General features: G+C 35.9%; 3 protein-coding genes across 3 annotated transcripts in view; 2 read left to right on the top strand and 1 right to left on the bottom strand.

The window, feature by feature from the left end:
• The first annotated feature begins 1,630 nt into the window (after nucleotides 1–1,630).
• On the top strand, nucleotides 1,631–10,154 carry LOC110426147 (ABC transporter G family member 39-like). The gene is made up of 20 exons (XM_021441280.2): nucleotides 1,631–2,308; nucleotides 2,404–2,524; nucleotides 3,323–3,411; nucleotides 3,828–3,912; nucleotides 4,011–4,301; nucleotides 4,380–4,470; nucleotides 4,810–5,710; nucleotides 5,926–6,086; nucleotides 6,285–6,388; nucleotides 6,522–6,687; nucleotides 6,860–6,946; nucleotides 7,099–7,235; nucleotides 7,364–7,696; nucleotides 7,796–8,086; nucleotides 8,194–8,277; nucleotides 8,452–8,585; nucleotides 8,692–8,919; nucleotides 9,033–9,204; nucleotides 9,292–9,546; nucleotides 9,641–10,154. The coding sequence occupies exons 1-20, from the start codon at nucleotides 1,950–1,952 to the stop codon at nucleotides 9,908–9,910; spliced, it is 4,359 nt and encodes a 1,452-aa protein (XP_021296955.1). The 5' UTR covers nucleotides 1,631–1,949; the 3' UTR covers nucleotides 9,911–10,154.
• A 2,561-nt stretch (nucleotides 10,155–12,715) lies between these two features.
• On the bottom strand, nucleotides 12,716–17,742 carry LOC110426148 (alpha-glucosidase-like). The gene is made up of 5 exons (XM_021441283.2): nucleotides 17,269–17,742; nucleotides 16,508–17,199; nucleotides 15,597–15,827; nucleotides 14,812–15,458; nucleotides 12,716–14,490 (listed from the first exon to the last, which is right to left on the bottom strand). The coding sequence occupies exons 1-5, from the start codon at nucleotides 17,499–17,501 to the stop codon at nucleotides 13,579–13,581; spliced, it is 2,715 nt and encodes a 904-aa protein (XP_021296958.1). The 5' UTR covers nucleotides 17,502–17,742; the 3' UTR covers nucleotides 12,716–13,578.
• An 816-nt stretch (nucleotides 17,743–18,558) lies between these two features.
• Nucleotides 18,559–20,600, top strand: part of LOC110426149 (beta-amyrin 28-monooxygenase-like) — an 8,615-nt gene continuing 6,573 nt past the window's right edge. Inside the window, exon 1 of the mRNA XM_021441285.1 lies at nucleotides 18,559–18,575. Coding sequence (XP_021296960.1) covers nucleotides 18,559–18,575 — 17 coding nt within the window. The remainder of the gene's footprint in view (nucleotides 18,576–20,600) is intronic.

Below are 20,600 nucleotides of genomic sequence, written 5' to 3'. Positions count from 1 at the left end.
AAAAAAAAGTCACAGCAAAGGATCCAAAACAGAGAAAACGAAAGAGACATAGAAACTTACCAAACCTTACCTCGGAAGCCAAACGGTAAGGTTAACAACAACATTGTTTCCAGCAACCCAACAAGAAAGAAGAAAAAGCTCCTAAACATACAAAACGATGTCGTTTTGCAAAATGGGGAGGAAAAAAAAAGATGTATCCGTCCAATTGAATAACACACTTTTCATTCTTGTCATTCAATTGAAGGCTAAATCAGGGGCAATTAGAACAGCAGCTTGCTAAGCTACTTTATATATATATATATATATATATATATATATGAAATATAGATATGGTTCAATGTTGAATTTGTTATATAGCAAACATAAAAAATATAATTATAAAATTCAATATTGAAATATAATGTAGCATTCAAGTATTTATTTATTAGTTAGTGTATAATTTTTCTTTAAAAAAAATGTAAAATTCGAATTCCATTTCTTTCAAATATAAAAAAAAAATTGAAACATAATATAATGATAAATTTGATATTTATATCTATCTCTAATTTCTTTCCAATTGCTTTGGATCTTGGCTTTGCTGTCTGTTTGCCCATATTGATAAACTAGCAACCAAGGAATAATTTATCTAGTGTACGGATTGGTTGTAGCCTGGTATAAGTTTTTTCATGAGCTTTTACGGGACAACAGACAAGCTAAGCTTAATTGCATCTGCTTTTGGACCACATAAAAACAAAACCTAGTTAGATGTTTTTTTTTCTTTATTGAGAAAGAAAAATTCTAATCTAATAATTTTTTGAATGAAAAAAACGATACATACATTTTAAATTAAACTAAATACTGGAGTAAACTTTATCTGAGTTGACGCACAGGAGAACAATGTGCTTAAATAGGAATCCCTATGTTCCTTTTTCGGAAGACAAACAATCACGAGAGGCCAATCGCGAATGCCCGTATAGTCTAAAGTAGCAGGGGAAAGTGGCAATGATTAATACTTGGTAGAAATCATAAGTATCATTTCGGTAGATGGACTGGAACATGATGCTCACTTCAGTAGGTTTTCATAAAAAGAGACTCCGGTGGTTCAGCAATTAATGACTCTCTTCAAGATATTAGTTGGACGATTGTGGTCATTGTCACACACACATACATATATATATATATAATATAATTAAATTATCGCTAAAATTACACTTCAATATTTCAATCACTGCAGTCATATATATATATATATCAAGATAGGAACAAAGTTAAACTAGTGTGTCGATTATGAACAATTATGTCTTCTTGTGTGTGTATATGTAAGGGTGTATATATAGGGGCATTACTACTCGAATACCTATGCAAGAAAATGAATTGCACTAATTTCACTCGATTTGAATCAAAAGGATCCCAAACCCGAAGGTGACATTACGTACCCAATCACAACCAATTGTAAGAGTGACAATAATTAGGAACATACAAACTGGCAACTAGAAGTTGAACCTTATTCTTACTCATGAGCTGGCTTAGTTAGGCTTGTCGATGCTGGCTTCTAGTGTTTCATTATTTGTACTGTATTAGAAAATTGATGTACAGAGCAATTATGGCCAATCAGACGACCTTCTCGTTATCTTTTTCAACTCACAGAGGTCATCACTTGGAGCTGTACCAAACGAACCTTTCAACAAGGAAACACCCTCTCTTGTTTGATTCCGTTACTTTTAGGCAGTTTCAGCAAACGTTCTATTTAACTCTGCAACAAAAGCACTCAATCCTCTAATCAAGAAACGCTCCATGCTCTTTCTTTCGTTCAAGCTCATAAATTCTTGGCTTACAAAGAAACTACTTTTTGGGAAGTTGGTGAACTGAAAGCTCTCAAGAGCAAATAGAAACATTTTTATTCATATCAAACGTATGGCTAGCAAGCTACGACTTGACTTTTGCTGAAATCTTGTTACAACGAATCCAATATGGCATCAGTTTTAGCGGGAGATGATCTAGCAGCAAGATCACTGAGCAGCGGAAGAGGGTGGGGGTCGGCAAGGTTCCGGGAAATTTGGCAATCTCCACCAGAAGTTTTCGAGCGGAGCCGACGGCATGATACGGAAGAAGACCTCATGTGGGCTGCCATCGAACGACTTCCAACGTATGATCGTTTGAGAAAAGGTATGCTAAGGAAAGTTGCTGATAATGGGAACGTAGTTCTTGACGAAGTTGACGTAACTAAGCTTGGAACACAACATAAGAAGCAGCTGATGGGGAGTATTTTGAAGGTTGTTGAAGAAGACAATGAAAACTTTCTTAGGAAATTAAGGGACAGAACTGATAGGTATATGCTGTCATTTTTTTTTCCGGATTAATCTTTCTTGGCCTCTTTTTAAGATTTTAACCGATTTATGGCTTTGGGTTTTTTGATTGATGAAGAGTTGGTATTGAAAGTCCAAAGATTGAAGTTCGATTTGAGCGTTTGTCAGTTGAAGGAGACGTGTATGTAGGAAGTAGAGCTCTTCCTACGCTGCTTAATGTTACCTTGAACACAGCGGAGGTATCTCTTTTCTGTTTTTCTCTTTTTTGTTTCCTTAGATATAATTTAAAATTTTGGATGGGGATGGTAATGTTTTGAAGTTTACAGAGAAAAAGCGTTTCTATTGCAGAAAGCTTGAAAAGATTAAAAAAAATAAAACATGTTTAAATTATTAAAAAATTTAAACAAATTTTTATTTTTTTATTATGTTCAATAAAATCATATCATTGTATTTTTTATTTAAATCAAATAAGTCATTATAATTAATCGTTAATTAATTGACATCTGACCATTTAACTTATTGATTGGTGCATGATCTTTTATCTAAAGAGCAAAATACGAATCCCCACTTCTAATTATAAAAAAAAATTATTAATTAAAATGTTACTTGTTATTCTATGCATGAACATATCATAATTGACATATTATGATGATGACGTGATATATTAATATAATATGATGACATGCATACAGGTGAGTATAAAGTGACAAGTGAAATTTTTATTAATAATAATTAATCTGTCATTACTTATAAAAGTTGATTTTATTCAAAAATAAGATTAACCCTAATAAAAAAAATAACTCATTTAAAAATTTTAAAGTAATTCAAAAAATTTTTTATGTACTATCTTAAAAGTAATTAATTTGTTTTGGTTTTTTATAATTGTCCTTCTAACTCTCACTGGGTTGACGTGACGTGCAGTGAGTGAAGGAGAGCGTCAAATAGAGTTTTCTTGTTTCACAATTTTTAGTGTATTTTTCAAAGTTGTTACTTGTGGGTAATTGCTTTCCGTCTTTTTCATCTTGCATGGAGCATAGAGTATTCTTGGATTGATTCGGCTTCTACCAACTAAGAAGAGAAAGATTGAGATTCTTAAAAATGTTAGTGGAATGGTCAAACCATCAAGGTAAGAAGTACGGTTCCAGTAGAGTTGTTCTAAAAATATTAAAAAATTTAATTATTAAATCAAATCATATTTTTTTTTGAAATAAAATGAAGAGAAATATTGAATTTTGTAAATTATTGAAAGGTAAAAGTGATATCTAAGAAGATCTTATTAAATATTTATTACTATATATTAAACACATTTTTTAAAAAGTTTTGATTAATTTATAGTTTGATTTAAAAAGTCGTTAATAGAAACGTTGATCCTTTAGTTGAGTCAAGCAACTAGAATGTGTAACAATCCAACTGTGTAATCGTTTGACAACGTACAATGTTGCATACAAAATGTCGATTTCTTCTTATTGACAGTGAAGCTAATCTGAAAAATGAAATGACTAATACTGTATGAATTAATGATTTGATATGAAAAATTTTTAGGATGACCCTGCTCCTCGGTCCTCCAGCCGCAGGGAAAACGACATTGCTGCTGGCACTTGCAGGAAAGCTTGATCATGATCTAAGGGTGACTTTCTCAGCCTCTTTAAGAATTCTTTTGCTTAATAGAACTGAATGCTGATAATTACTTGGAATATTTCTCTGATAACTTGGCATTGGGAGCAGTCTTGTGGGAGAATTACCTACTGTGGTTATGAAATGAATGAGTTTGTCCCTCAAAGAACATGTGCTTATATCAGTCAACATGATCTTCACCATGGTGAAATGACCGTGAGGGAGACACTGGATTTCTCGGGACGGTGTCTGGGTGTTGGCATGAGGTATGAAATACTGAAAGAGCTCTCTAAGCGGGAACAAGAAGCAGGAATTAAGCCAGATCCAGAAATTGATGCTTTCATGAAAGCAACAGCAATGGCAGGCCAAGAAACTAGCTTGGTCACAGATTATGTTCTTAAGGTTGGCTTTCGCATAATTTTATATATCCATTGAACCGACCAACGCACGCAAACTGACACATCTAATGATCTTTAACAGATACTTGGATTAGAAATTTGTGCGGATACTCTGGTTGGAGACGAAATGCGAAGAGGGATTTCTGGTGGGGAAAAGAAGCGTTTGACCACAGGTATGCTTGTCAGCAGAATTTGCATCTGTATGTCTAGGATCAGTTTTCTCTGACATAAGAAAAATTTTATTTGCTTCACATTGAGTCCCTCTAAACTGATTGATAATGCTGCTACAGTGCATAATTATTATAATTCTGATCTGTTCTTTAATGCACACTTATTTAACACCAGGATGTCAAAAATTTTGCTTAACATCGACTATACTTTATAATATTAGTTTCCTGGCCTAATTCTCCAACTACTCCTGAGAATATACTGAATGTTGGTTTTCTAATGATTGAAGCATACCCCTTATTAGACATTGGTAGTCTAATGGTTTCTGTTCACCTCAATTGTAGGAGAAATGTTGGTTGGACCAGCAAAGGCCTTCTTTATGGATGAAATATCAACAGGGCTGGACAGTTCTACAACTTTCCAGATTTGCAACTTCATGAGGCAAATGGTTCATGTCATGGATGTAACCATGGTCATTTCTCTTCTACAACCAGCACCAGAGACATATGATCTTTTTGACGACATTATCCTACTCTCGGAGGGTCAAATTGTCTACCAAGGTCCTATTGAAAGTGTCCTTGAGTTCTTTGAATACATGGGTTTTAAATGCCCTGAAAGAAAAGGAGTTGCTGATTTTTTGCAACAAGTAACTTCCAAGAAGGACCAAGAGCAATATTGGTTCAGAAAGGACCAACCTTACAGACATGTTACAGTTTCTGACTTTGTGCAGGGCTTCAACTCATTCCACATAGGCCAAAAGCTTGCGTTGGATCTTACGGTTCCTAATGACAGATCCGACGCACCCCATCCAGCATTAGTTGCAGAAAAGTATGGCATTTCAAATTGGGATCTGTTCTGGGCATGCTTTGCGAGGGAGTGGCTGCTAATGAAACGTAACGCATTCGTGTACATATTTAAGACTACCCAAATTACAATCATGTCACTAATTGGCATGACAGTATTCTTTAGAACAGAAATGCATGCAGGCACTTTGGAAGACGGAGGAAAGTTTTTTGGAGCATTGTTTTTCAGCCTAATTAATGTGATGTTTAACGGGATGGCAGAACTTGCGTTGACAGTTTTAAGGCTTCCTGTTTTCTATAAACAAAGGGACTACTTGTTCTACCCTGCATGGGCTTTTAGCCTTCCTATTTGGGTCCTCAGGATCCCATTGTCATTTGTGGAATCAGGAATATGGATCATCCTCACATACTACACAATTGGATTTGCTCCAGCTCCTAGCAGGTAGACAGCCTTGCATTTCCACAATTGGATCAACCTCACATATTACACAATTAGCAGTTTCTTGATAATCATGCATATTAGGAAATTTAGTCCGAGTTTAAATATTCAATTTCTATATCCTAATTACTGGTTTGGCGTACACTTCAACTAAATAACATCACAACTGTGATACTTAATTTCTCTTATCTAATAATGCTTTTCCTTTGTATCTGCAGGTTCTTCAGACAGTTCTTGGCATTCTTCGGCATCCATCAGATGGCTCTATCCCTCTTTAGGTTCATTGCTGCTGTGGGGAGAACCGAAGTCCTTGCAAGCGCATTGGGTACCTTCACCTTGCTAATCATTTTTGTGCTTGGAGGATTCATCGTTTCCAAAAGTAAGTAGTTCATCTCTCCCTACTGTCACATAATGAAGAAGTTAAACCAGGCCGTAAACAAAGCCAGGGCATCTTAATATTCCTAAAAATAATAATTACTAGCAGATGATAGTCTAAGATATCCTTTGCTGCGTTTTTTATGTTTTAATGTAAATGGCAGCTTCAGTTCAAGCGTGATAACCTTTTTTCTAAGTGCAGAAGACATTGAGCCATGGATGATATGGGGCTACTATTTGTCTCCTATGATGTATGGACAGAATGCCATAGTCATGAATGAGTTTCTTGATAAAAGATGGAACGCTGTAAGATCTCTTAAGCATTTTTCATTTCCTGCAACTTGTGGCATATCTATAGATGCATCTACACATATAAACTCTGGTTAGGCATCTCCTTTTTCTAGAGCTTAAATATCTTACTAGTTGTTTTCAAATGCAGCAAAATAATGACACCAGAATTAATGCCGCCACTGTTGGTCAAGTCCTTCTCAAGACTAGAGGCTTTTTTACAGAAGATTATTGGTTTTGGATTTGTGTTGTGGCACTTCTCGGGTTTTCTATTATCTTCAACATTTTATTTATTGGAGCGTTGATTTACCTGAATCGTAAGTTACATTAATTTCTTTTATTTGAATGAAATCTCAATACTTCAAACCATTTTCTGTATGTATCAATATTCAGCTCTGGCGTACTTTCTTTCATATGTATTCGTAATTTCTTCCATCTGAATCGAAAGTTGGAGATTGACAAGCAGTTTCTATGCGGATCAATTTTCAGCTCTGGGTGATTCCAAAGCAGTAGTTGTTGACAAAGATGAAACTAAGAAGAATGAAGAGTCATTCTCTGGACAACACACAGAAGAAGGTGAGAAAACATATTGAATATTTGATTGATTGAGAAAGTTATATTAATATGTCAATTCAAATCTCAATGAACAAAACAATTCTTCCTAGATGGTGCTTTATACCTTTAGTCTGTATTGCTCTAAAAACCTGAACTTTTGTGAATGATTGTAGGCGCTGCTATCTCAGCGAGAAATTCTTCAAATGTTTCCATTGTTGTGGACCGGGCAACTAGAAAAGGAATGGTGTTGCCTTTCCAACCCCTCTCACTTGCATTCAACCACATTAACTACTACGTGGATATGCCTTCTGTAAGTTACTAATAATTCCTTAATGTTTTACTTGTTGCTGTATAATAAGATCAGTATAAAATTTTTTGGAGAAATTTTAATTTTATGACCAAAAGGCTAAGGTGAAAGAATGGTCTTTTCCATTCTAGGGAATGAAAAGTCAGGGAGTTATAGAGGATCGTCTTCAGCTGCTACGAGATGTCAGTGGTGCTTTTAGAGAAGGTATTTTGACAGCATTAGTGGGTGTCACTGGTGCTGGGAAGACAACCCTGATGGATGTGTTAGCAGGAAGGAAAACAGGGGGATATATTGAGGGAAGTATTAGCATCTCTGGTTACCCAAAGAACCAAGCTACATTCACTCGTGTCAGTGGCTACTGCGAACAAAATGATATCCACTCGCCTAATGTCACTGTTTATGAATCTCTCCTGTACTCGGCCTATCTCCGCCTTTCTTCAGAAATTGACACTAAGACAAGGAAGGTATTATTTCTAATAAAATCATCTGGCTTTTTTGTTCTAATTACCAAACTCTGACCTATTGCTTATAGTATAAAGGTAATTCCTTTGGTCTATGCACAGATGTTCATTGAAGAAGTTATGGAGTTGGTTGAGCTTAAGCCAATAAGGGATGCTTTAGTTGGGCTTCCGGGAATAGATGGTCTTTCAACAGAACAAAGGAAGAGGTTGACGATAGCGGTTGAATTGGTTGCTAATCCTTCTATCATCTTTATGGATGAGCCAACATCTGGACTCGATGCCAGGGCTGCTGCAATTGTCATGCGTACAGTGAGAAACACTGTTGATACAGGTAGAACTATAGTGTGCACAATTCACCAGCCAAGCATAGACATCTTTGAAGCTTTTGATGAGGTATTTCTCAATTTCTAGATTTTTCTCTCAGAATTTGCCTCCTGCCTTTTTCCCTTCATTATTTCATTTATAATACTCATTTTCAACTCAGTATTTTGCTTGTTCAGCTGCTATTGATGAAAAGGGGAGGGCAAATCATTTATGCTGGACCTCTTGGTCTCAACTCTCACAATCTTGTAGAGTATTTTGAAGTGAGCATTTGGTTTCACCCTGTTCTAGTGTTGATTCTATTTATCAATACATAGACCAATAATAAGAGGAAGTTCCTATTAGACAGTTACAATTCATCAACGTAGCAAAAACCAATATTTCTAGTAAGGAAATGTAAAGCATTCGCTAAAACAAGTGCTCTGTTTGCCTTGCAGGCAATACCGGGGGTTCCAAAGATCAAGGACGGATATAATCCTGCAACATGGATGCTTGAGATCAGCACTCCAGCAGTTGAGGGTCAACTGAACGTAGACTTTGCAGAAATTTATGCTAAATCCTCACTTTATCAGTACGCTTGAATCTAAGGCCATAGTTAAGACGAAATTATATTTACTCAAGTGGTTTAGGACTAGTAGTCCCATTCTGCTCTCATTTTGTTGTTGAAAATAATGCAGGAGGAATCAAGAACTTATCAAAGAGCTCAGTACTCCAGCTTCAGGCTCCAACGATCTCTACTTCCCAACCAAATATGCCCAACCATTCCTTTCTCAGTGCAAGGTTTGTTTCCTGAAACAGCATTGGTCTTACCTAAGGAACCCTCAGTATAATGCCATTAGGTTCTTGATAACATTTGTTCTTGGAGTCTTGTTTGGCCTCATCTTCTGGAACAAAGGACAACAAATGTAAGTCCTATAATTTCTTTTATTGATTAAATAGTTGCCGTTGATTGTAAGATCTTTGAATTCTGATTTTGTCACTCAACTAACCAAAATACTTTTTTTTTTTTTGTCAATAGAGCAAAACAACAAGATGTGTTGAATTTTTTTGGAGCGATGTATTCTGCTGTGTTTTTCCTTGGAGCTGTCAACGCTTCCTCAGTGCAAGCAATAGTTGCAATTGAGAGAACAGTCTTCTATCGTGAAAGAGCAGCTGGCATGTATTCTCCACTGCCTTACGCATTTGCTCAGGTGGAGAATTCACTTCAATAAAAGCTTCTCTTTTCCCATTCCTAGTAATGCTGGACTTATGAACCATTTACCTCCCTTGTTCTTCAGGTGGCTATAGAGACAATTTATACCTCAATTCAGACTCTCATTTACGTTCTGCTTCTTTACGTGATGATCGGGTATGAGTGGAAGGCTGGAAAATTCCTATGGTTCTACTACTACATAACAAGTAGTTATGTCTACTTCACACTGTATGGTATGATGGTTGTTGCACTAACTCCAGGCCACCATATTGCTACAATTGTCATGACTTTCTTCCTCAGTTTCTGGAACATATTCTCTGGTTTTCTCATTCCTAGACCGGTACATGATCTCAACATCTCGTCTCCTAAAATATTCACAAGAGGAAGGAAAATAAAACACAAAGAAAACTAATAGTTGTATTCATCCATTGCAGCAAATCCCTATATGGTGGAGGTGGTACTATTGGGCCACTCCATTGGCTTGGACACTCTATGGCCTTATTACCTCTCAAGTGGGAGACAAAGACATTTTGCTTGAGGTACCTGGATCCGCTGACATACCGCTGAAAACATATATTAAGGAAATGCTTGGCTTCGAGTATGACTTCCTTCCAGTGGTTGCTGTGGCACATATTTTCTGGTGCCTGCTCTTCTTCTTCGTCTTTGCCTATGCTATCAAGTTCCTCAACTTCCAAAGGAGATAATAAGCTTCTTTCAAACTCAAGTTAGTTTTAGGATTATCTATATATTACATTACATGAGATAATTAATACAATAAGAATGACCTAATAAAATTAACAATACTTTACAATTTTTATGATACATATATTAGGAGGTACAAGGGGGCAAGTGGTATGGAACTTGAGAGCTCAATCTTTTTGAAAGATCAGTAACACCTACCAAGTCTGAAATAATAGTTCATGAACTACTAATTTAGTTTCATATTCATATTGTTCTTTTTTCTTTGTTTTCCTTATTTGTTTTTTTTTATGTCATTCATTTCCATTATTTTTTAATATAATTACCCAATAGCAGTAGAATATTCGCATACAAATAGAATATATTTACTAGCTATTTTAATTAGGAGCAATTTAGGATTAGAGGTCAGATGAGGATTTGATGTCTATCCTACAAGTTGATGAGGAGAAGCCATTTATAAATAAAGTTTGGAAAATGTTCTTTGATGGAGCTCAGTATGTCTTTGGACATGGAGTTAGGAAAGTCTTAATATCTCAACATGGGAATTATTATCCAATAACTATAGGCCGGATTTTTTTTTTTATACTAATAATATTGCAGAATATGAGGTATGTGTTATGGGACTTTTAGCGATACTTGAAAGCAACATTGATGAGCTCGAAGTGTATGGAGATTCTACTTTAGTTATCTATCAATTACGAGGAGAATGGAAAATAAGAAACCCAAAGCTAGTCTTATGCTAGAAATACATAGTAAAAATGACTAAAAAGTTCAGCAAAATTCATTGAACTATTTGCCTTGAGAGGAAATCAAATTGCTAACTCTCTAGTTACCCTCGTTGTGATGTTAAGGTTGAGCACGAATTTCAACATCCAGCCTATAAAGATTTGCTTACGAGAATGATTGGCACATTGCTCAAGTATTGAAGAAAAGATAGATGGAAAGCCATGGTATCATGATATTCTATAACACATCAAGCATCAGCGATAACTAGGGCAAATCTCTAAGAATGATAAAAGAATTATCACAAAGACAACGATGGGATTTTTCCTTGTGGAGAAGTGTTATACAAAAGACACTGAGATCAAGTGCTCTTGAGGTGTGTAAATACTAATGAAGCTAGAAGAATAGTGGAGGACGTTCATGAAGGAATTTGTGGATCACATGCAAATGGACACATGATGGTTAGGCAAATCATGAGAGCAGCTTAATATATATCATAAGTGTCAAATATATGTAGATATGATACACACTCCGCGGCCAGCCCTTTTACATGTTCTGGAACTTCCATGGCCTTTTTCTATGTGAGAAATGGACGTAATTGGATCCATTACTCCAAAAGCTTCCAACGGACATCGATTCATCTTGGTAGTTATTGGTTACTTCACAAAGTGGATGGAGGCAACATCTTATGCTAATGTAACACAAATATTTGTATGCAAGTTTATTAAGAAAGAGGTAATAAGCCAATATGTCAAAAGCTTGCAAAGCATTGACAAGTTCAGTAAAAAAGACTTGGTGAAGTCCTTGGAGTCTTTTAAAGAGGATATTTTAACTTCAAACTTCTTTGAGAGACTCACAAGTAGCTTGTTAACAACCTTTTTTCTGTGAGGCACACTTTTAGAGAGAATAACAAATTGGCCGATCGACTTGCAAAAGCTGGGGTTCAACGCACAGAGGACCTGGTGTCTGTGCTGGAATAGGCCTCCGCTTTTTGGTGCCATTGTTAAAGTGAGAAAGGAAACCAAGTGAAGAGGGAGTATTATCATACTGCAGAGGGAGTATTATTCATAGAGGCTGAAACTGCTTCTGCTATGGATGACTTGATTCAAGATTTCAGCGATTCTTCAGAGATTTCGCAGCTAGTTCCTATAGTCGATTATTCAGGAGGAATATCGTCTTGTTCACTTCTCTTGTTGCAGGTGTACAGGGGAGATTCTTTTCTTTTGCTGATTCTGAGTATGAATATTTGGTTGTGTAGGTGTTTTTTGGTTTTGTGCTTGACAAGATCATCTCTGTCTGTTTGGTTGAGGTTTGCTAACCTCTTTTTGTTTGATGGGGGATATATATGCTGCTTTTCTGGGGAAGGCAGGGGTTGGTTTTGTTGCTGCAGATCTGATTTTTGTGTTTGTACAGCTTTTCCTGGAGGCTATTCTCTTCCTTTTGGCTGTAGCTTTGTTTCTTTATGAATGAATTTTACTTTTCAAAAAAAAAAACAACCTTTTTTCTAGCAAGTCTTCATTTAGCAATCTTAATTGATTAACTGTACTCATGACCCTGTCAGCATATTGCTTAATGGTGTCAATTTCCTTCATTTAGAGAACTTCAAACTCCCTAAGCAAGTTGAGAACTTGGATTTGTCTAGTTCTCTCACTTCCTTGGAATTCTTTTTAAAGCTTCTCCCATACTTCCTTGGTTGTTTTGCAAGCCATTACTATTATAAATATATGGTCGGTAATAGCAAAACGAATACAAGACAAAGCTTTGTATCATTTAGTAACATTTTCACTGTGTTACTTCATTTGGGCAATGGTTGGGTTTGCCTTGAAAGTTGGAGGATCTCCTCTTGTTTCTACTACCTACTAGAGATTGAAGGCTCTAAGATAAGCTTTCATCTTGACAGCCCATATAAGGTGATTCTCACCAGAGAATACTGGTGGCATAAGGGCAGAAAAGTTTGTGGAAGCCATGAATGGTAAGCTAAGTGTTTTGTTGGGGTGAGTTTTCTAGATTTGTGAAGGTTAACTAACTTGTTTTGTCTCTTTTTCAGGTCCCTCAATAGCTCATAAGCTTTGATACCATGTTGAAGAAGCTGTGCACAGAAAATGTTTGATGAAATGCTTAGCTTGCAATACTAGAAACAGAACAGAAAAAGGAAAATGAAAAGGTACTTCCATTGTCATTGCATAGAGGTTTCTTTTATGCAAAGAGAATGACATGATTAGTCATTAATTTAGGTAAGCTACTTAACATAAAATACTTAAAAGTTCTCGTTAAACCAGGAACAAGTTAAGCTAAAGTAACAAAAAGACCTGAGAAAGTCATGTCAGTAGGTCTGACATGAGGTATGGCAGTGCAGAAAAAGATATCCCATGCCGTCATCAGTGCTTCAACACCAAAAAGAAAAAGCTTTTTGGCACCAAGGAAGTTCATCACTAGAGCCTTAACTTCAACAGATTATTCTCTCCAATGACAAGCGTTTTAACCGATGCAATGGTGTTAACTGATTGCTGAAGATATTGCTGCAATGATGTTAACAGATGATGCTGATCGGTTTCCTTTGGTACTACAAATATTTATCACCTCCGAAAGCTTACAAAGTACTAGTCAACACCTTGTCCATTGTCATTGAATTAGATCTCTACAAATTCCAAGTATAATTTCAACGAGAATGATAAAGAATCACAGCATAATTGATTGCAGCGGAACAATGGCTTTGGCTAACTATTACTTTCTTTGGTTGGGTGTGAAGAACACAAGGAGAGAGAGATAAGTGGGAACAATGGGTATGAATAACATGAGATAAGGAACAAGAAAGCGATTAAGAGAGATAAATCACAAAGTATTTTTCTGTAATTTATCCAACAAATTAAACATTAAACTGGTATGTAAATGAATTGTCGGATCAACTCCTCATTTTCATTGCCCCTTTATTTTTAATAGGCAAGAGTATTCATTCCCAAATGAATTGCAGCTTCTTCTGTTTGCTGTTAAGCTTCAACTCTAACTGAAACTCTTCTCCAATAAGCATAGACAAGTCCGACATCTCTGCAATGCCAAACCGTTCTCCATTGCTATGAAAGCTTGTTGTTACATCCATATTTCCATTCTTGTTAGTGGGCAACTCAAACCCCTTAATTCCATTAATCTTTTCTAGACCTATAAATGTCAACTTGTCTATAATCCAGTTCCGACTGACTGCAAACTCACCATTCACAACGCTTGATCTGACCGTTAGTTTATCTCCAACAACAACGGCATGAAATTTCACCAAACTCCAATTTCTGCTTTCTCCACCCATCTCTACTTCTTCCCCGTCATCTAAGAAAACTTGTCCACTGCTGTTTTCCTTGCTACTAGCCACAACTAGGAGGTGAAATGGCATGCTTTGAGCTTCTTTTGTCGTCAGGGCTTCTCCTTGCTGTAGCACCAAGATACTCCCTTCTCGAACATGTACATTTATATGATCAGGCGGTGCATCAAGCATAACGTACTCTCCTTTTTCTACAATGATAGAGTTATTGTGGTTAAAGAGGTCAAACCAATTTCCTGCTGGGAAGTATGCATCAACAGTAACTGCTCCTGGCTTCAAGACTGGTGACACCAATATGCCGTTTCCAATCAAAAACTGTGAGCTGATTTCATAAGTATTTATGTCTTGAGGGAAAGAGAAAAAAAGGGGTCGTGCAATGGGGGTTCCATTTGTGTGTGCCTCATACATTAATGTGTACATGTGGGGAAGTAGCTGGTAGCGGAGGCCTAGCACCTTCTTGGCTGTTGCAGCAACTGATTCCCAGAGATAAAGCTCCTGACGCCTTGTGTTTATTGCTGAGTGGTCTCGCGCAAAGGGGTAAAAGGCACCTAGCTGCACCATTAAAACATCATAATCATCAAACGGAAAGCATAAGCACCATAGGGAACCACTCTTTTTACTAGGTTTTGTACAATTCAAAGCAGGAATAGCTCTTGGTAGTAATTCTGTCATATTTATTCTAGAGTTTCTTCTTTCTTTCAGTTTTTAAATCAGTCCAAATTGAGAATGGTTCTACAAATAAAAGTTCGCAATTGATTATTTTTTGCCATATTTGGGACATGAGAAAAATAAATATAATCTGCTTGTTAGGTAATGCATGTAAAGAGAGCTGACATTCCCCTTCTGCATTTAAATGACAAAAGGACTCCTTACCTGAATCCAACGTCTACAAAGCTCTTCAGTTGTGTTTCCAGAAAAACCACATATATCGGCTCCAACCATTGGGATTCCGAAGATTCCGAAACTGAGAATTGCTGGAATAGAGTATGCCAAATCATCCCAGGTAGCAGCATTATCACCAGTCCAATGAGCTGTGTACTTTCCAGAGCCCACAAAGGTTGATCTAGAGAGTATAAATGGCCTTTTTCCAGTCACATCGATTAAAGCTGCATTTGTCGCTTTGGCTTCTAATAGGCCATAAAGGTTGTGGGCATTGTACACCGTAATGTTACCAAAATGAACAGAAGTTGCTGGCACAGTTAAGTTATTGATTGGTCGCCTGATTCCAGCATTATTTATCAGGTAAGGAGGGCTATCAAAGGTTGAAGATGGAGTAGGAGGGGAAGTTATAAAATTTGATATCTCATTCATGTCAAGCCAGAGACCATCAAATGGGAGAATATCTTGAAATAATTTGATCTCATTACCCCAAAATGCTCTGCCTTCAGGATTTACAAAATCGGGAAAGTATACTGATCCAGGCCAAACCTGACCAAGGTAAGGGATACCATCACGTTTCATAAATATATCAGCCTGCATCCCTCTTATATAAGTTGCATATGACTTATTCACACTAATACCTGCAGAGAAGGCACATAATTACCACAAAATCAGGTACATTATTTTTTTTCTCTCATGCTTAATTGTTCTCAGTTGTTCATACTTCTGTTTAGCAAGCTGGTGACTAGTGGAACAAAAAGTCCAAACTCAAGACTTACCTGGATCCAAGATGAGTACATATTTCTGACCATTTTGGTGAAGTGTGTCAACAAATTTCTTCATATGTTCCTGAGGAAAGTTGATTGGATCAAGAGTAAAATCCTTAAATCCATCCATGTAGTCTATATCGGTCCACATAACCTCTAGAGGGATACCAGCTTTTGCATAGCCAGCAACTACCCCTTCAATATCAGACACATTCTTGTAACCCCACCGGCATTGGTGAAAGCCTTCACAGACAATGAACTAACCATTGAGTAAAGCATGAAAGAATTTATTTTGCTGCTAAAACCAGGTCAGGGTATGCCAACTGTAGCCTAAATACAGTGAGAATACTATGTGCAGAATCTCAACCAGAGGGAATGAGCTGTAGAATTTTAAGGTGAGACAAATCATTCAACCAGATTCATTGAGTCTGTTATTTGATGTTCTTTCCAAAATATATATACTACAAACTACTTTCCCATTCATCATAAATAGTTTGTCCTTTTGAAACTTCTACATATATTTTGGGTTCTTTCTTCTTCTATGTTATTCATCCGATTTGAGCAGTATATTTTTTTATTTTGCTGAAACTGTTTCTCCAACCAAACTTAACAGGCCTGCTAATTAATTTGAGACAAGGTTTCCAAGTGAGAAGACAAACAGAGAAAGAGAGATACTAGAAATACAGGGTAGAAATAACCATTCCAGATTAATGGGGTCACCATTTGTTCTCTATCAGAAAATAGTTCATCCTATCACTCAATATGTATGTCTAGAAGATTATAAAATGACGGATGAGTTATTTATGCTATCCATGAGAGTATCTTTATCTCAAAATGTTACAAGTGTCCAATCAAATAAACAGTAGAACAATTACAATCAATCAAAAACATAAGAAATAATAAGTAGTCAAGCATTTACCTACCAAATGACCAATATGGCATAGGTGCAGGTCGGCCAATGAGGCCGGTGTACTGCTGTACCAGCATCTCTGGTGAAGGCCCCTCGAAAATAAACAAATCTATGATTCCACCAACGATCTTGTAAGTTATCCTATCACCACCGTAAGTTATATCCATACCATTACTGTTAAGCAACAAAACTCCATGACTCGACCCTGTTCTAACTCTGCCATCCTCCGACCCCAATCTGACATCCAAATAAAATGGATGAGAACCATAGAGATTCACATCAGGATTTGCACTACCAATGTCAGCATTCCACAATGTCAACGTATCATTGGCTCTCAACTTAAATGAGCTTTTCGTATGCTCACCAAGGCCATACAAAGAAGACCTGTTTTTAGGGAGTGAAGAGGATAGTTGAATATATTGGTCCTTGAAGACAAGAAATGTGCCTGAATCTGATGCATCCGGGGACGTGTCAAAGAGGATGTCGCCGGAGGAACGGCGAGAGACCGTGAAGCCAAATGGGGTGGTGTTGTAGAGGGTAAAAATGAGGTCGGAAGAAGGGTGAGTGAGAACTCGTCTTTCCAAGGAACTGGAATGGTTTTGTGGAAAAGAGCCATGACGACGAGGGATGATTTCTTGAGGAACTTCCCATCTTTCATCGTCTGAGTCTGTTATTCGAATTCTCAAACGCTCCCCTGCGTCAAAGCTGCATAACAAACTTTAATCTAACAATATTTTGTATAACAATCAAAGCTGCATCAAAGTTAAATTTAACCTCGCAATAAGGTTGAGATTTTGAATGTCAGGTCCAAAAATGGCGGAGTTCTTGATTAGACGGAGATCAGCTTTCAAGAGCTTGCCAGACTGATTAACTCCAACTGATTGAATTACATATCCATACCCCACTACTTCTTCTACTTCCCCATGGACGAGGCAGGAAAAAGAGACGAGAAGATGGAAGAGAGAATTTACAGACGGCTTTGCTTTTCTCCCCCTTTTTTTGTCCATTTCAGCTATTGGGAGGAAGGCTACAACCGGGTCTTTTCCGTTTGCATTTATGGCCGAGGAACTTTGACATGGGAGCACCACCAAGCCAAAGAACAAAGCTCCTTCAGTGCTCTATATGCCCCACCACATGATGGCTTTGTCCCTCTCTCTGTCTCTATGTACTGAATGTATACAATACTGTTGAGAGCAATTAAATTGGGATTAGAATTTAGCTCCCCAAGGCCCAATTGCCCAAAGATAAAGAACATCAAAATCATTATTGTTTCATGAACCTTGTTTTCAAACTTCAATCTAGTAAGCCCTTGTCTTTCTCTTTCTTGATCTATTACGGAATCTTGCTTACCATTGAACAATTTGAAGACTAATAAGAATATTTAAAACAGAATAAATGTCAATTAATATTGAAATCGAGATATTTGATTCACTTGAAATCAATATATCTATACTACTATATTAAACGGAAGCTCTAAAGGAGCTCGCACGTTAGGCCATGTTTTGGCTTCCTTTGCACACCATGTGGATTGGGTTTTATGTTTCCTTTGTGCACCAAGAATTTGGAGAAAGTTTAGGGGTTTAGGCTTTGGGTTGTCGTGTTGAATTTGCATAAAGTTTAAGAGTTTAAGAATCACAAGAGAGAATACAGAATTTAAGAGTCAAGACAGAATATGAAGAGTCAAAGTGGGTATACATGTATTCGTCAGTTTTAGTGAGGAAACATGCTTTTATTCTTAAATCCATCGATTTTTGGAGGCATCTCTTTAGTATCAGTCCATCTTTTCAACATCTTTAGATGAATCCATTAGTTTTAAAAAGAATCTTCTCATCCATCCATGAATCCAACAATTATTGTAAGGACCATTTTAGTATTCTTTCAAAAGTATCTTTTCTGTCAAGCAATAACAGAGCACTTGCGTCAAAAATCATGGGTGCTTAAATGGAATTTGTTGAGATTCGACCTCATACTCAAATATGAAAATAATTAAAAAATTAAATATATAACGTGGTAGAAAAATAAAATAATATTTAATCAAAAAAATAGCCGAATCTTACAAGATCAATGTTTGTATTTTTCATGTGACTTTCATATTAATTATAAAAAATTATAAGTTTAAGAGTTACATACCTTACTCTAGATATCGTAATTAAGAGCCAATTAAATCTAAAATATTTGCTTCTTCACTTTTAGGATTTGTCAAATCTTCAGCTATCCAAATATTTGGCCTCTAACAATAATCCACACAGTGACTGAATAAGACATTCTCCAAGGTAGGATTTTACTTGTGCTAGCAAATTTTTTTTTTCAAACAAAAAGACTAAAATTCTTGTCGAATCTTATTTTTGTCAAACAAAGAAAACTATTTTTCTTTTCTTATTTTATAAAACAGCTGAAAAGAGGTTGGAGGCTTCAAGTTATTAATTTGCTAATATAACATATTTATATAGTCAAACTAATTTGTAACCATAAATACAACAGTTGTATTTTAATTTAATTAAGTCTCTGAGAATTAAATTAATTTCTCACTTTATTTTTATCTCTTTCAATTAAGTCCAACTTAATTAATTATTTTTATTTAATCCTAATCATGTCACTTAACGTGTGTGATCTATTAAACTTCTAACATGTTAGCAATAAATATAAATCATAATAAAATATCAATTTGATAATTAATTTGTATTTATAGATAATGAGCGGCATCTAGCAATACATCATGATCACCCAAATATTAGAGAGTCAATTAAAGAATTTGACAAAACCTTCAGTGATAAGCCTCTCAGTGCAATACAGTCATTTCATCAAACATCACGGATATATCATTAAGCATGCCTCGGTGTCTACTTATGATATTTCATATTAGTTCTCATAGTTCATGACTAACCTTACGAATTTATAAAACTAACTTTTCTCAAATTCATCATGCTTTGGCCAAAGACTTTATACAAGTTAATTAAGAATTGAGAACAAGTGAGATACATTCCCTTATATCACTTAGGGTGATAAATCCTCTTTTGACTACTCATTCACCTTCGTAAGCTTCATGAAATACCCAAAAACACCCTGTTTAGGCATTTGGTTGCTTCCAAACCCATATGGGTGAAATCAAAGTATGTCATTTTCTATACAAGATGACTTGGTGTCTTAAGTTTTAGGATTAGTTGCATGACTATCACATGAGAACATTTTCCATAAACACTTGAGTGAAACACTAAATGGAGTTCTCATAGCGAGTCATGTTCAGTGAATTTGTTCTTTAATAAGTACCTGCATGTTATCCTCAAGTATCTTATATACTTCAATCTATGAGATCGATTGCTTACTTTCTAAGTAAGGAGGCTTAACATGTACTAGTCTTTGAGCATTGTGAATACCTTGTCTGGACAATACAATTACCATGAACAATTTTAGGAAAATGGCTTTGATGCATAGTGATCTCATAATTATAACAACTTTATAATTCTCTTGCAAGGCCTTTATGTTCCATAAGCTTCATCCAATTAGTACTTAATAACTCCTTATTATTACACTAACATGTAGGAAAACCTATATCACATAAAATTATGTTATTAAATATGCATTAAATGACAATATATATTCATTGACCAATCTAATTGGCTTAAGGGCATATAACAATAATCTCTCACTTGCACTTGAGTCAATTGCTAACGTATCCAAGATCGAACCATTTTCGCTTAGCAACTATCTCTCTATTAGGACAAATCAAAATGCAATATTTAAGAATATGTTAATTGATATGTTTGACAATCTCTATTGTCATAATCAAAATACTAATTTAGATCACAACGAAACCTTGATTCCATTATTATGGCTCTTGTTGTTACTTTAACAACTCAAAATCCTTTATTGGTTCATCAAACCAATGATCCAAATATCTCTTTTGTAGCTTAAACAAAATATTTGTATTCAATTATAGATATAATCATGTAGTTATCTCTTGCTTTGGAACCATTCCAATGTAACTGCTTAATGCGACTTTATGTCACTTTTAACATTTGGGATTCTCTCTATGTTAAACTCTTTTAACATGTATCCTAAATTCTTTTATTGAGTTCCCTTTAAGGCTCTAACTCTTTAGTCCCATT

This window comes from Theobroma umbraticum, unplaced genomic scaffold (assembly GCF_002168275.2).
Source record: "Theobroma umbraticum cultivar Fairchild unplaced genomic scaffold, ASM216827v3 scaffold_55.0, whole genome shotgun sequence".
Classification (NCBI taxonomy): Eukaryota; Viridiplantae; Streptophyta; class Magnoliopsida; order Malvales; family Malvaceae; genus Theobroma; species Theobroma umbraticum.
This window is presented reverse-complemented; position numbering and strand designations above follow the sequence as displayed.